Source organism: Notolepis coatsorum (assembly GCF_963971535.1).
Source record: "Notolepis coatsorum genome assembly, chromosome: 9".
Taxonomy (NCBI): domain Eukaryota; kingdom Metazoa; phylum Chordata; class Actinopteri; order Aulopiformes; family Paralepididae; genus Notolepis; species Notolepis coatsorum.
The window spans coordinates 32788365-32804169 of record NC_140173.1 but is presented as its reverse complement, the minus strand read 5'-3'; the positions used below and the strand labels follow the sequence as shown (position 1 = coordinate 32804169).

The window sequence follows — 15805 nt, the reverse complement described above, 5'->3', positions numbered from 1 at the left end:
AGAGACAGATTAACCGCACTGTCCACTACTCAATGTCCGTTGTGAGGAGTAGGGCAATTCACAAAGTCAGGGGGTCATGGTCGTCATTAAGAGAGTCGGGGAGCCTTGGCAACTCTATCAGCCTCGCCACGGGTCGGGTGTATGTCCGCCCCTGGACGAGCACTTCTGCCGCTCTGACCTTTCCGTCGGCACCAGTGATCACTTTGCTTACGCGGCCGGCCGGCCACGCAGCTCGGGGTAGTGACTGGTCTATGATCACAACGACTGTGTCCACTTTTAAGTTGTCCCCGTCCTTGACCCACTTCTGACGGGCTGGAAGGGATGGTAGGGGGGTTAGGAGGAAGCGGGCCTGAGACTGCTTTAATCTGTGCTTGGCTGCGCCTCCACCTCCTCCGTCTGTTTCTCTTGTTTGCTCTGTACCCCGTCTGAGGAGGGGCCGGTTCCGGCCACCCCATCAAGGAGTTGCTTGGGGTGCTGGGTTCGAGGTCAGCTACGTCTGGAGCGCAGCTGAGGGGGGTGGAGTTCCGAACTCCCTCTTGTGCCCACGGTTCTCTCACAGGCCTCTCACTTAATGTCAATAGCCTCTCAACGGGCTGTACGAGGGAGTGGCCGGTGTCGCTCGCCTTTGTGTGTAGGCAGCGTGTAGACGTGGGTTGACTGTCAAGTCCGTAGAGGGGGCCCTGGAGCGTCCACCCCAGTCGGGTCTGAACCGCGACTGGGCATCCTTTGGGTCCGATGTGGGCCGCCTCAATTGGGAGAATGAGGTCCGCGTGGTCGGAGCCGATGAGCAGGGTCGGTGTGGCGCCGTCGATAAGCGGTATAGGTAGTTGACGTAGGTGCACATACTTCGCCATCAGCTGTGGGATGGGGTAGGTGTACTGTGATAGGCCTATGTCGTGGCTGGTGAAGACGTTGGTAATACTATACTGCTTCTCGGGCTGGTCCACCGCTGCTATCTTGAAGGAGACCTTTTCACCCTTTATGGTCTTCTGGTCTCTTCTGATGGTGCGTATTGTCATGGTACCTTTGGCACCCCGCAGGCCCAACTGGGCTGCGGCGGAAGCGAGGAGGAGAGTCTTTTCAGACCCATCGTCCAGGACGGCGTAAGTGTCCAGGACCTTGTCCTCGTAGCTCAGGAGCACTCTGACCACTTTGATGAGCACTCGGGGGGTCCCGCTATGCTGGTCCATGTGGAGCACTCCTGTTGGTCGGTTGCCTTGGATCTTCTGGAGTGGTGCCGACTCGCGGTCGTCCGAGTAGCACCGTGACTCCCAGTGTCTGCTGTAGCAGTCGGTACACCAGGGGGCGGTCTGGTGGGTCTTCGGTACTGGTGCCACCGCCTCGGCCTGGTACATTACCGTGACAGGCCCACTTTGTTGTCCTGGCGGACGCCTGTTGATGTCATGCAGGACCTCCAAGTGGGCGCCGCCGCACCTGCTGCACTTCTTCTTCAAGCGGCACTCAGCTGCCATATGGCTGCGCGCGCAGCGGAAGCAGCGGCGGTGGTCTTTGATCCACTGACTCACCTCGTCCGTGGTCAGCTTCCCGAAAGTGTCGCATTGATACAGCCGATGTTCCCCTTCACAGTACTGGCATTCAATCTTCCACTCCTCTTTCATCGAGGGGGTGTTGTGGTTCTTGTGCTGCGGTACTGATTCGGCTTGGTGCATAACGGTCACCGACCGGCGGTTATCATTTAATCCCCGAGGTCCTGGTCTTGGGCTTGGTCCACTCCATACGAACGTGTCCAGTCGTAGGCTGCTGACCTCCCTGGCGAGGAAATCAGATAAGTCTAGGAGGGATGCCTCTGGGCCGTTGGGGTCACGGTGGTCTCTCTGCCGCCGAAAACGCTCTTGTCGGGCGGGAGGGAGCTTCTCTAATATCCTTTCTACATTAGAGTTAGCGTACAGTTCGTATATCCCTTTTTCCTTTTGGGACCCCAGCATCCCTACCAGGGACTGTACCTTGATAGAGAGGTCATCTAATGCTCTGTTGTCTCTGGCTGGGGGGAGACGGTCGATGTCTCTTATCTCTTGTATCACGTAGTCCCATATGCGTCCATAACGTTGGTCGAGGGCTACTAGAGCCGCGGTGTATGGGGTACTTGAGTTGGAATATGCCAGCGCTATATTATGCGCTCTGGGCACCTTCAGGTGCTTGAGTAGGATAGCATATTTGTACGTCTCGTCTGGGATGTCGGACAGCATAGTCTCTAAGCACATCCGTAGCTCCGTGTACTGTGCTCTGTCCTCGCGTGTAAAATCCGGGAATGTCGGTGTGCCAAGGTACGATGCCATGGATGGCTGGCACATCGGTGAGCGTTGGGGGAGAGGCCTCCTGGGCGAGTCTCCCCGTACGTGTCGTCGTGGGCTGGTACTTGGTGGGTACCGAAGCCCGGGTACCCAGGTGCTGTTCCTCGGTGCTGACGGTCCGTCAAACTCACCCGTGAGTTGAGTCGGGGGTTTGTAGCGCAGTGCCTCGGGGCTGACGTCTGGGCTGTACTGGGCCTCCTGGTCCAGAGTATGTTGCTGCTGGTCGGGGCTGTACTGGGCCTCCTGGTCCAGAGTACGTTGCTGCTGGTCGGCTTGACATTCCTCCTCTTCCTCTTCCTCTGCTAGGTCCTGGAGTCTTCTGTTCAGTCTCTCGGCGACGTAGGCCGGTTCTTCCCGGTTGCTGGGTCTCGTATGGACCGGCCGGGGAGGGGGTTCGGAGACGTGGACAGGATCCTCCTGTTGGCGGGGTCCCGGGTCCCTTGGTCGGGTAGGGGAATGTGTCCTAGACCCTTGTCGTGATGATCTCCGGGAGCTCCGTGCGGAGAGAGGGGGTGTCGCCATGGCAATCAATTTTTCCATCATCTGCGCCTGCAGCCGGTCGCGCTCTGCCTCGCGCTGGGCATGGGCGGCGTCGCGCACTGCTTCGCGCTGGGCATTGGCGGCGTCGCGCTGTGCATCGGCGCGGCTTCTTTCAATGTTCTCTTCCGTCTGAAGGCGTCTGGTCTCCAGTCTTATGCGGTCGTCTTCACTCCTTTGTTGCGCCTGGAAGCGCTCTCGCGTTCACTGAGGGCTTGCGCTTGGAGTTGCGCGTGAAGGCGCTCTCGTTGGTCTGCAGCTTGTTCGCGCTCGCTCGTCTGTTGCGCTTGAAGTCGATCGCATTCGGTGGAGGCTGCCAGCGTGGCGATGAATGCCTGCGCCAGCATCTTGTCCGCTTCGCTGGGGGAAGACACCGGCGGAGGTGATCGGCTTCTGGCAGTGCTCGTTGGAGATCCGTTCTCCTGTCGCGCTCCGAGGAGGTCCATCTCCTGGGTGTGCGTCTCTTCTGGTAGTGGGTCGGGTTCCGTCCCTGGAGCGCTTTCTTTATCCTGGAGCTCTCCGGGGACTGTCCCGTTGGCGTTGTCGGGGGGTAAAGTCATGTCATGTCCCTCCTGGTCCCCCCCGTGAGCTTGGTCAGTTACGTTAGAACCCACTAGGGTCTCTACTGGCAGGGTCGCCTGGTCGGTAGGGTTTGACATACTTTGGCTATCCGCTTTACTTATTTTATCCGCCTTTAACGTCTGTATAAAGCTAGGTAGTAGACTGGCAGCGTAGTCCTCTAGGTAAGAAGGTGGCTGCCGTCTGCGCATCGGGCGTTCTAGCTTAGGAGAGCCGTTTGTGGAGTGTTCACCGCTGGCCATGTCAATATTAATATTATATTAATATTACGCTAATTACCCTCCGGCTCGAAGGACCAATTGTAACTGAGGGGTACAATTCCCTGACTGTATTGAATAAGTATGGTATCATTAAACCACTACTGCGTTATGTACATTACTACTGGCCATACAGTACACAGGTATATGAGATGAACACCCCCACAATAACACGGCTTCACAAGAAATACTGTTTATAATAATATTTATTAGAAGAGCACCAAGATTATCTTACATTATTTATTAAGATTGAGAGTTGCGCTTGTAAGGCGAAGAATGTGCATGAATAGGTCAAGAGCGTAAGTCCATGAGCATATTACGCAGGGGATAATTAATACCACCTGTAACATAAGAATTATATATGGTACACTAGTAGGTCAGCTGGAGATACTAAGGGGTTCCCTCTGGTTGTAAGCCAGCAGGGGAGAGGAATGTTCGAATGCAAAAGTCTGGATCAACGGGGAATCAATAAGCTCCAGCTACGGGAGGCGGTACATTACTCCCTTGATCGGCAGACGAAAGCAGCAGCTATAATCCAAGTATGCGCGACAGCATAGGTGAAAGCCAGCCAGCCTCTCCTAGAGACGGGCTCGAGTGATGCTCCTCACGGGTAAATCCCACACAGCAGCGGGTTAGACGGTTCTCTGCTCCAGCAGCCACAGTACCAAAGCAATAATCCAGCCGGAAAAGGCTCTGCATTCACCGGTGTAGATTCTCCTGTGCACGGTACTTCACATTAACTAGGTCGAACTTGACGTTATTTCACTAAGCTCTGACACTTTTACTATCCTATTCGCACGCGGTTATAAGTGCTCTATTTAGACGCAAAGTTGCTCACTTCACTTGGTCGTTGACTCGTGGTGAAGGCTTTAGCGTTTGAGGGTAACTTGACTTTAGGCTAAGTGCTGCTGTATCCACCTGCGACGTATTTATACATAAGGTGAATAATCTAGTGCCAACCTCATTTCTGTCTCGTATTCCTGCGCAAACCTGGGCATGTTCAGGCATGTCTTAGCGGTGACTTTGAACTCGGCATTGGGGGTATGGCCGTGGCGCCTAGGGGATCGCTGTCCAATAGGAGAACGAATATTATGGTCTGGCCTGTACTAGGTAAAGGGATATTCCGTGTATATGTACAAAGAATATACAAGGGATATCAAACGATATACAAATATTATACATAGGATCTCAAGCAATAAATATATATATTCGGTTTAATCTGACCCTTTGTAACATATCCCTTCACACTTTTTAAGGGTAATAATTGTTTCATTATAAACCAATTGTGTAAAAGCCTAGAAGAAAAATACTGAGGAGCGGAATATTTACAAATGGACATGAAAAACACAAAAAGTCCTCTCACCTCAAATTCAGCTGTTTCACTCGAAAGATGACAATGTAGGTGAACTCTGACCCCAATTCTGGACATTTAAATACCAAAGTATGGGGGACAGGACCCTCTGGTGGTGAAATATAATGAATGTGACAACCTACCCGTGTGACAACATCCCCCGTTCTCCCCTACTGTGTTGTTCACTGTGGCACCACCATCTAACCACTACTGTGTTGTACACTGTGGCACCACCATCTAACCACTAAAGTGTGTTGTTCACTGTGGCAGCACCATCTAACCACTAAAGTGTGTTGTTCACTGTGGCAGCACCATCTAACCACTAAAGTGTGTTGTTCACTGTGGCAGCACCATCTAACCACTAAAGTGTGTTGTTCACTGTGGCACCACCATCTAACCACTAAAGTGTGTTGTTCACTGTGGCACCACCATCTAACCACTAAAGTGTGTTGTTCACTGTGGCAGCACCATCTAACCACTAAAGTGTGTTGTTCACTGTGGCACCACCATCTAACCACTAAAGTGTGTTGTTCACTGTGGCAGCACCATCTAACCACTAAAGTGTGTTGTTCACTGTGGCACCACCATCTAACCACTAAAGTGTGTTGTTCACTGTGGCACCACCATCTAACCACTAAAGTGTGTTGTTCACTGTGGCACCACCATCTAACCACTACTGTGTTGTACACTGTGGCACCACCATCTAACCACTACTGTGTTGTTGTTCACTGTGGCACCACCATCTAACCACTACTGTGTTGTACAGTACACTGTGGCACCACCATCTAACCACTACTGTGTTGTTGTGCACTGTGGCAGCACCATCTAACCACTACTGTGTTGTACACTGTGGCAGCACCATCTAACCACTACTGTGTTGTTCACTGTGGCAGCACCATCTAACCACTACTGTGTTGTTGTGCACTGTGGCACCACCATCTAACCACTACTGTGTTGTTGTGCACTGTGGCAGCACCATCTAACCACTACTGTGTTGTTCACTGTGGCAGCACCATCTAACCACTACTGTGTTGTTGTTCACTGTGGCAGCACCATCTAACCACTACTGTGTTGTTGTTCACTGTGGCAGCACCATCTAACCACTACTGTGTTGTTCACTGTGGCAGCACCATCTAACCACTAAAGTGTGTTGTTCACTGTGGCAGCACCATCTAACCACTACTGTGTTGTTGTGCACTGTGGCAGCACCATCTAACCACTACTGTGTTGTTCACTGTGGCAGCACCATCTAACCACTACTGTGTTGTTCACTGTGGCAGCACCATCTAACACTTTGACTGCCTAAAAACGCTTTACAGCGTCATTGCTGGCCATGCTAAAGTTGCCGGGGGACGCTGTACAGCGTCCTTATATCAATATTTCAAAAATCTGGAATCGGATTCATATTCCCCCTCCGCTGGCCTGAGATTCACCAGCAGGACCCACTGAGCTCTCTGGCGGTTCAGGAGCGCCATCTGGTGGCCGATCGGCGCAAGCGCTTAACAGGAAGCGCAGTAGAGGTTGTGCTAGATGTCCGTATTGCTTCCGGCCACTCGGGATAGGTTCCGGCACTCTAGCTCGTCACTCTACATAGCGATCGATTGCCAATAACTCGATAAACAACATGATTTGGACGTATATACCATTATACAAGCTGGAGATGGACCGGGTAATAATATATCCCATAATGATAAAATTTCTACTCGACGATGATCGCCCAACGGCGCGCGGAGACTGGGGTGAGTTTCAGCGTGTAACGTTACCATCTTCGATACTAACTGCTTTTATCAACATTTGACCCACATTAGATGATTGGTATAACGCTGCCCACGGAATTATAAACGCCCCCTCGCCCATCCGGTCAACATCAGATGACGTGTAGTAACTTCTAGAAGTACGTCTAGTTGGAATTTTTTATATCGCGCTGATTGCCATCAAACTGTATTTCATCATCAATATAATGCATTTGGGGCTATATATCACGTTCTGGAGAAAGTTGCAGAAAGAGATGAAAACATACTTATACATTAGACCATACTTTACTATGAATATGTGAATGAAAAAGTTTAACGTTGCTACACAATGAACAATACATATAGGACTTTGAATGGGCCCTAATAATGGCAATGTAGCAATAGAATTTAAAAAGTTATAGCCCTGCAAAGAAGGGGACTTTCTCCATAGACAAATAGCGCTGGCAATCTATGGTATATCATTAATTTAACCCAAGGCAACCAAAGTGCCCACTACTGTGTTGTTCACTGTGGCAGCACCATCTAACCACTACTGTGTTGTTGTTCACTGTGGCAGCACCATCTAACCACTACTGTGTTGTTCACTGTGGCAGCACCATCTAACCACTACTGTGTTGTTGTTCACTGTGGCAGCACCATCTAACCACTACTGTGTTGTTCACTGTGGCACCACCATCTAACCACTACTGTGTGTTGTTCACTGTGGCAGCACCATCTAACCACTACTGTGTTGTTCACTGTGGCACCACCATCTAACCACTACTGTGTTGTTCACTGTGGCACCACCATCTAACCACTACTGTGTTGTTCACTGTGGCACCACCATCTAACCACTACTGTGTTGTTGTTCACTGTGGCAGCACCATCTAACCACTACTGTGTTGTTGTGCACTGTGGCAGCACCATCTAACCACTAAAGTGTGTTGTTCACAGTGGCAGCACCATCTAACCACTAAAGTGTGTTGTTCACTGTGGCACCACCATCTAACCACTACTGTGTGTTGTTCACTGTGGCAGCACCATCTAACCACTACTGTGTTGTTGTGCACTGTGGCAGCACCATCTAACCACTACTGTGTTGTTCACTGTGGCAGCACCATCTAACCACTACTGTGTTGTTCACTGTGGCAGCACCATCTAACCACTACTGTGTTGTGCACTGTGGCAGCACCATCTAACCACTACTGTGTTGTGCATGGTGCTCAGTGGTATCTCCTCTGGGCCCTGTTCCTCATACCTGGCTAACTGAGTTCGCCGGATAATTTTCAGGATAACTTGACATAAGCCAGACCTTTCTGTTCCCCGAAGCGCGATTATCTAAATCACTATGGCAACAGATCTAAAAGTTTGAACCTGGTCCAGTGCAGGGTTTAGTTCAGTTAGCTGGATAAACTGGCCACGCCCTCGCAAAAGAAATGCCAGCTCCCTTCCTCACAGATTATATACCATTCTGAATTATATTTTTGTGCTTCGTTTTTCTAGAGGGGGCTTTTGAAATGTAAAATAATAGACCTAAAATGCTGATAAATAATCATATTCAGCCTATGGATTTACTTTGACCTAAATAATGCACGTCATATACTATACGGATATGGCGCTCGCGAGTCGCGACACACACTGTGGTTATTTTAATAACGGAGCATTGCAAATGTGAATCCCGCTGGGATGTCTTTAATGAATGAATCGGGCGTTTGGCTCTGATTAGTTTCATATTCTCCGCTGTGGTTGTATTTGCTTAACGAAGCGCCGGATTGAGTTTCATTCACGCATTAATTGAAGCGTCTTTATGCTGGATTGTGAATTACGAGAAATCTGAATCTGTGGATTGTTGAATTGTATCACTGTCACTCACACATTATTGTGATATTGTAACTGGGATTCAAATGTCTGAGGAGAAAAAATATAAATAAAAAAAATTACAAAAAAAATAAAGAAAATCCTAAATAAATGTAAAATAAATAAATGCAACACTCCCAGACATACCCCAGCGAAGGTAAGGGAAGAACTCACTAAAAACCTAGCAATGGGAAAAAAGCAAATGTGGAGGAGAGAAACCTTAGAAGGGCCTGCAATGGCCATGGGGGATCCCCCTTCTTGGATGTCGGTGTTGCTATGGATGATCGATGGGTGGAGAATAAAACATTTGAAATAGTTGGTATGTATGTACATATACATGTAATAAAACACAAATAAGTACATGCAACTGGGGTACAAGAACACACATAAGGGTTGTCTCCTGGCATTAGACTCATGTGTCACTGTTCCTCTCCCAGGTGGGCGGTTTTGAAGGTGAGAACCGCTTGCATAACACTGACCCTATTCTGCATCGAACATTGTACATATGTCTAAACTGAACACTGTGACCTCATTTTTTTACTTCTAATTTTACTATGTTATTTTATTTCATACTTATCTTGTCCTGCACAGTCTCTGGAGCGCAACAGTAAGAAGAATTTTGTATAAAAGTATTCTGTACTTCTGTATGACAACTATTAAAGAAACTTGAAACTTGAACTTGAACCCCCCCTCTCTCTCTCTCTCTCTCTCGCTCTCTCTCTCTCTCTCTCTCTCTCTCTCTCTCTCTCTCTCTCTCTCTCTCTCTCTCTCTCTCTCTCTCTTTTCTTGGGCACAACATGTAGGCTGAAGATGAACTGATCGTGTATTAATTGGCACTTGTTGCCATAACGCATCGAAGCTTGGCGAATGGGTAATGTGGTAGTGTGTGTGTGTGTGTGTGTGTGTGTGTGTGTGTGTGTGTGTGTGTGTGTGTGTGTGTGTGTGTGTGTGTGTGTGTGTGTGTGTGTAGTGTACCCACATTGAACGGTCTAATCTTCCCTGCTCCACACGCACGACTGCCCCCCCCTCCTCCTCCAGCTATATGAAAAGTAGCCTCTGAGCAACTGCTCCCGCCTACCTCCGGTCAATGGTCTCTAACTACACACCCTCAAGGCCCCTACTCTCTACGTCTGCTGGCCGCCTCAGACCCACTCCACTGTACAACTGTACAAGCAACACTGTACATTGGAATATTGACAAGACCATACTTGGTCATTTTTACTGTACATTGGAGGGGGTTGTGTTAGGACATTTACAGGGGCCAGTTTCGAATTGCAGTCTCCCGTAGGTGTTTTTTGAGAGTGTTTTTGAAAGTGGGTAGTGATTCACATTCCTTTTTTTTTTATCCACTTTTACTCCCATTTTCTATATTTTCTCCCATCCCAATTTCGTATCATCCAATTCAACCCTCCCCTGTCACGAACGCTGTTTCTTGCCTCCCACAAGCCGGCTGCAATGTGGACTAAGTCATACATAGCACAAGTCCCCTCCGGTACTTGAGGCAACAGCAGTCGCATCTTTTCACCTGCGCAGCTCGATCTCTCAGTGGTGAGGAGTAACGCGTGGGAGGCTCACGCTGCCCCCGACACTTCCTGATTCTACTGCGCAGGCGCACCAACCGACCTGTAGGAGTCGCTGTCCACAACGCCCGATCCCCACCCATCAGTTTCCCACCCCCTAATACGGCCAATGTGTATTAGTATGAACGACCAGCTAAACTGAAAGCAATGTGGAGCGCTGGGCTCGAACAGGCAAGCCCAGCGTCTCCGTCATTCGTGGCGAGCGCCTTGATTCGTGATTCACATTCCTTTACAGCTTTGGGTAGTGCGTTCCACATTGATGTGGCATAATTGCGAAACGTGTTTAGATGAGGTTATATGTAGAACATGGTACAGTTACAGTAAGTGGGGAGTGCGTCATGGTACAGTTACAGTAAGTGGGGAGTGTAAACACTAAACAGTGATCTAAACAGTTTCTGACAGCTGGGCTGTGTTGAACTTGTCACGTGAAATAACGTTATGTGAATAAACCGCAAAATAACATAACGTGTTATAATAATATAATGTTATATAACGTTACAGTTTCTGACAGCTGGCTGTGTTGTGAAATGTGCATAACGTTATGAATAAACCGCGAAGTCACGCGAAATAACGTTATACGCGAATCTGGTAGTACATTTCTTTCTATCTTCTTGATATGATAACATTACATCAGCCTTTTACCGCGCGACGAGCTAAACCAATCAGAGAGGGGCTTCGCTCAACCAATCAGAGAGGGGCTTTGCTCAAATGGGCTCAACCAATCAGAGAGGGGTCTGCAGAAATGGAGCTACGAAAAGTAGAGACGCCTCCGAGTATAGCCTATATGTATACAAACCCACGATGTACACTGCTGTAGAAATGCTGTAGTTTCCCAAAATAATAATTAGAAGCTATGCGTCATTCATGATAGCCTTTTGATATCATACAGTTTTTCTTCTATATTGTATGCCTGTCCTTTCTTTCTCTCTTTCTTTCTTTCTTTCTTTCTTTCTTTCTTTCTTTCTTTCTTTCTTTCTTTCTTTCTTTCTTTCTTTCTTTCTTTCTTCTTTATTTAATCAAATGTTTTATCATTCGAGCAATGTTACTTTTCTCTTGTGCATGTTCATTTTTGTTAATAATTTTTATATATATATATACTGTAAGAGTTTTAGCAGAGATGCGTAATTTTTTTCCATAGCCGCATTTCTGGCTGACTGACGCTCTCTGATTGGCCACTGACGCGTTTGCTGTGTATTTGCCCATTTCCCCGTCAAACAGCCTGCAAACCATAGATAATATATATCTATGCTGCAAACTACCTGGCGTTCTATCGCCATGCTCTAAGACAAACTCTAACCTTAACCAACTTCGAAAGAGTGCCTAAGCTTAACCAGTGTAGAAACAGGCATCGGCCAATCAGAGAGCGTCTTGCCAGAAATGCGGCTACGGAAAAAATAACGCAGCAGAGATTCTTTTTCACGACACTGAAACGTCATCAGGTATCGACACGACCGACACGCGGCTTTACGGCTCATCATGTTCGAGACACAACTACTGTCCAAGAAGGACGAACTGTTATATCGTTGTTTCAAATGACTAACTTCGCTTTACCCGACGGCTCATAAAGGTAATTTTAAAGCGCGTTTACTGATGAATAAATAGCACAACGTGATGTAAACAAGACAAACGTCTTTCTCTGGTCTGCACCCCCTTAACAATTGTGTGTATTGAGCTGTACTGTATTGTACCCATTCTGCAATCTTAATAACATTTTCAATCAACATACGTTCGTGTTTGTAGCAAACATTTGTGCAAATCCAGAAGTGTAAATGGCAAGAACGATTTGTGGGGATATATATCTCGTTTTGTGGTGTTTTGAAATATGCCCATGCTCTTCTTTGTTTTGTATATGTATCTTATATATCTGCCCAGTGGTTAAAAAAACGACTGTTTACTTATATATTTCTATAAGAAATCCCCCATATTTAATTTTTTTATTCATTCTCCACTTTTGTCATTTATTTTGAACATTTTTATATTGCATTGTATATTCTCTACATGTTTTATATAAATAGTTGCCATTTAACTTTAGCGCTACATGCTCAATATACCCAATATATTTCTTTAGGTTACTCACTGGACCAACCACACTGCTACAACACTGTGTCCCGGTACGTCCCAACCACCAAATGAATCCAATACTGAGGCACAACAGAATCCCCCTGTCTGTGAGGAGGCTTCTCACTGATATTCGCCCAAAAGAAGACCACAGCAGCCAGTGGGCTGACGCCGCAGAACCAGAGGGCGTCACTAGAGATGGAATCCAGGTCCCGTCCAGAGGGGCCGCCGGTCGTGAGGACCAACGGGGTGGTACGGCGGACGGTGGGAGTGACGCCACTAGACGGGGCGTGGTGTGCGCGTTGTGTGAATCTGAGCCCTCCTGCTACACCTGCCCGCGCTGCAACGTCCCGTACTGCGGCTTGACCTGCTACCGGAGTCCCGACCACTCCGCCTGCTCCGAGGAGTTCTACAAGGAGTCTGTCGTACGGGAGCTGAAGGACATGGGGCGGACCGAGGCGGAGGGCCGGAGAAAGATGCAGGACATCCTGCTGGGACTGAGACAAAAGGCGAGTCGGACGGAGGGAGGAATGGAAAGTGTTTTGAGAGAATTAGAGGAGGAGGATGACGACGACGAGGGTGAAGGGATGAAGGAGGGAGCAGAGGTTCTGGAGCTGCTCTCCAGGTTAGCGGAGCTGCAGCAAACGGGGGAGGATGAGGAGAAGGCGGAGGAGATCGAGGGGATCCTGAGGAGACTCGAGGACATCGGAGGAGGCGGGGAGCTGTTCGGCGGAGACGCGGACGACGGCGGCGGCGACGCGGAAGGTGGAGAGGAGCCGGATTTGGCCGAGAGACTCGCGGGACTGGATATCGACGCCCTCCCGGAGGAGGCGCTGTGGGACCTTCTCGACAGCCAGGAGAAGGAGAGGTTCATGGGTATGGTCAGGGGCGGGACTATAAGCACACTGGTCCCCCTGTGGATGCCGTGGTGGGAGGAGCATGAGGGAGAGGAGGAGGGAGGAAGGGCACTGGTGGAGGTGCTGGAGGAGGAGGTGATGGAGGGAGAGGGTCGGGGGATAGAGGCGGGGGGCAGCTGGGGAGAGGAAGAGCGGAGAGGGGGTACGTGTGTTACAGCTGGCTGTGCTAAAGCTCTGGCTGATACTGATGACAAGACATCATCCAGAACACAGGGTTGTGGTCAATCTTCCACAAAGCTGAGAAAGAGTCCGGGGGAGAGCAGGAAGCAGGCGGGCCAGGAAGCATCCCTCTCCACTGTGCCTCCGATATCCGTCGACATTCCCAAACTGAGCTCCCTGTCCTCCAGGCCGTCCCCGCTCGTCTGCCACGGCCTGGTCAACGCGCTCTTCGGCTACGCCTTCGCCCTGCGCCTAATCAACGGCGACGTCGAATCCGCGACCGTCGGCGACTTCTGCGACACGATCTTGGACCTGTCCGAGGCCCTGAACTCGGGCAGGGTGTTCCACTCGCTCCGGGAGGCGCTGGAGCGCGGGGAGGCCGCCGTTCTGGCCGGAGGTCACCTGGACAGAGAGGATCCCGGCGCCGCGGCCAGGGCCGTGGAGGCCGTCGCCCACATCCTGACGGGCGGAAGCAGGCGGGGGGCCGCCGGTTACTGCCTGGCGGCTCTGAGTCAACTCCGCTCGTCTCTGTCGCGGGCCAGAGCGGCCCTGCCCAGGGGAGGAGCCGCTGGCGGGGGGGCGGCGGAGGAGGCGAGACGCAAATACTTCCTGGCGGGGAAGAAGTGCCAGTTCTATCAGGCCTGGGTGTCCGACAGCGCCGCAGGGCAGACGCGGAGGCTGGCCGTGGGGCTGTGGAACGAGCACAGCAGGAGGGAGCGCGAGCGGACGAGCTTGGAGAGAGACAAGAGGCTCGTCGAGGAACGTTGGAAGACGGAGAGGAAGGGGAAAGGGCTGTTGATTGAGGAACTGAGCTGATGGAGGTTTTGATGTTTTCAATAGATCGCCGCAATAAAAAAGTATGACCGATGCTGTTTTCTGTTTGTGTGCAGTCTGCCAACTATAAAGTTTCACAGTAAGACAATAGTCTTAGTCTAGTATCCACTGTCCTCCAAACGGCATCTTCTCTGTGACAAGAGACCTACTGTAATACTGGATTAACTTACACTATTTAAAGTTAACACATTTTGAATGTGCAGACTTAAAGGACGAGTACACATGAACAGCTCAAACGTTAATTTGACATTATTTTTCAAGTCATTATATAATTGTTTGGTTAATAATAATAGTCAAATACTAGGGCTGTCAAAGTTGATGCTTTAACTTTGGCGATTAATTAAAATGATTTAAAGCATTAAAATAAATTAATCTAGATTAATCTATGGAGTGAAAAATCTTCAACGTTCTGAACTTTCAGCAGTATGTTTGCTTGTTCTTTTTTTGCATTTACTCATACACCTTTTTGAGAATCATCTGACATGAAGATGGAACACATTTTTGTTGTTAATATGATTTTTATTACTGGTAGTTCATACAAGACATTATCGTCCTCTAAGCCAATCTGCACTTTAACATAGGCCTGGGTTGTTTTTATTTCTGTTAGCGCCACGGATATAAGAAAGAGGTCTAGCTGAGTCAATGTTGATGGTTTTGTTGAACATTTGTATTTCACAGGAGAGAAACTATTCAAAGAAAGCTATTAAAATAGTATTTGAATCTAAATATACTTTCTTTGTGTTGATTTTACATTAATTCCATGATTTTACTCAAGTAAATATCTGACAAGCTTCGGTCTTGAGTAGAAAAATGCTATTTTTAATCTAGATTAATTACAGAAAATTGTGAGATTAATTAGTTAAATCGTTTTTATCTATTGACCACTATTAAATACTGATTAAATCTACCAGTAAACTAGTGACCACTGCTCTCCCTCTTGTCCACTGTCAACAACACCGGTCCTCCCAGAGGGCAGGCTCCTCATTCACTTCCATTCATTTTGCCCAAGTCGAAAATATACTTATGAGGTCATATATACAAACTGTTGTGCAGATTTCAATAGAACAGACACTTCTGGGTCAAAGGTATGTGTTTATTTTGGCATTTGAAGTGTGTTTACAGATTTATTATCTTTGAAACATAAAAGCAGATCTGTCAATTTTGTTGTAGGTTTGAGTGTGCCGTGTGTCCTGGCCTTACATGGAATATTTGGGGAGTGGTTACCATGGTTACCTGCTGCCTTGCCGGAGGAGGAATGATTCTAAACATTCTGTGAGAAGTTGACATTTGGTCAAACTACACCTCAATTGAGAAATAGTTCCTATACTTGTAATTAGAAAATGACAATATTAGTAAAAGAAAAGTACTGTTGAATACATATATTACACAACACTATTGCTGTATAATAATAATAATACCTTTATTTGTATAGCACCTTTCATACAGAAACTGCAGCTCAAAGTGCTTCACAACAGAAAAAAGAAGCATAAAATGAGCACATAAAGTGCTGACATAAAATCACAGTTTTTCACATTAGGATCTAACATCCCAACAGGCCACCTTGTTTATGGTTTGATTCAGTTTTAAATAGACAATAATAAAAAGAGTAAGATAAACTAGACAGACTAAAA

The 15805-nt window shown here is 48.3% G+C and overlaps 1 protein-coding gene across 1 annotated transcript; it reads left to right on the top strand.

Annotated features, from left to right (window-relative positions):
- The first annotated feature begins 11674 nt into the window (after positions 1 to 11674).
- On the top strand, positions 11675 to 14894 carry znhit2 (zinc finger, HIT-type containing 2). The gene is made up of 2 exons (XM_084321825.1): positions 11675 to 11773; positions 12275 to 14894. The coding sequence occupies exon 2, from the start codon at positions 12336 to 12338 to the stop codon at positions 14154 to 14156; it is 1821 nt and encodes a 606-aa protein (XP_084177951.1). The 5' UTR covers positions 11675 to 11773; positions 12275 to 12335; the 3' UTR covers positions 14157 to 14894.
- Positions 14895 to 15805: the final 911 nt, after the last annotated feature.

Excerpts from the sequence above, each read along its gene's own strand:
- znhit2 (XM_084321825.1), top strand. The coding sequence starts at position 12,336 with ATGAATCCAATACTGAGGCACAACAGAATCCCCCTGTCTGTGAGGAGG.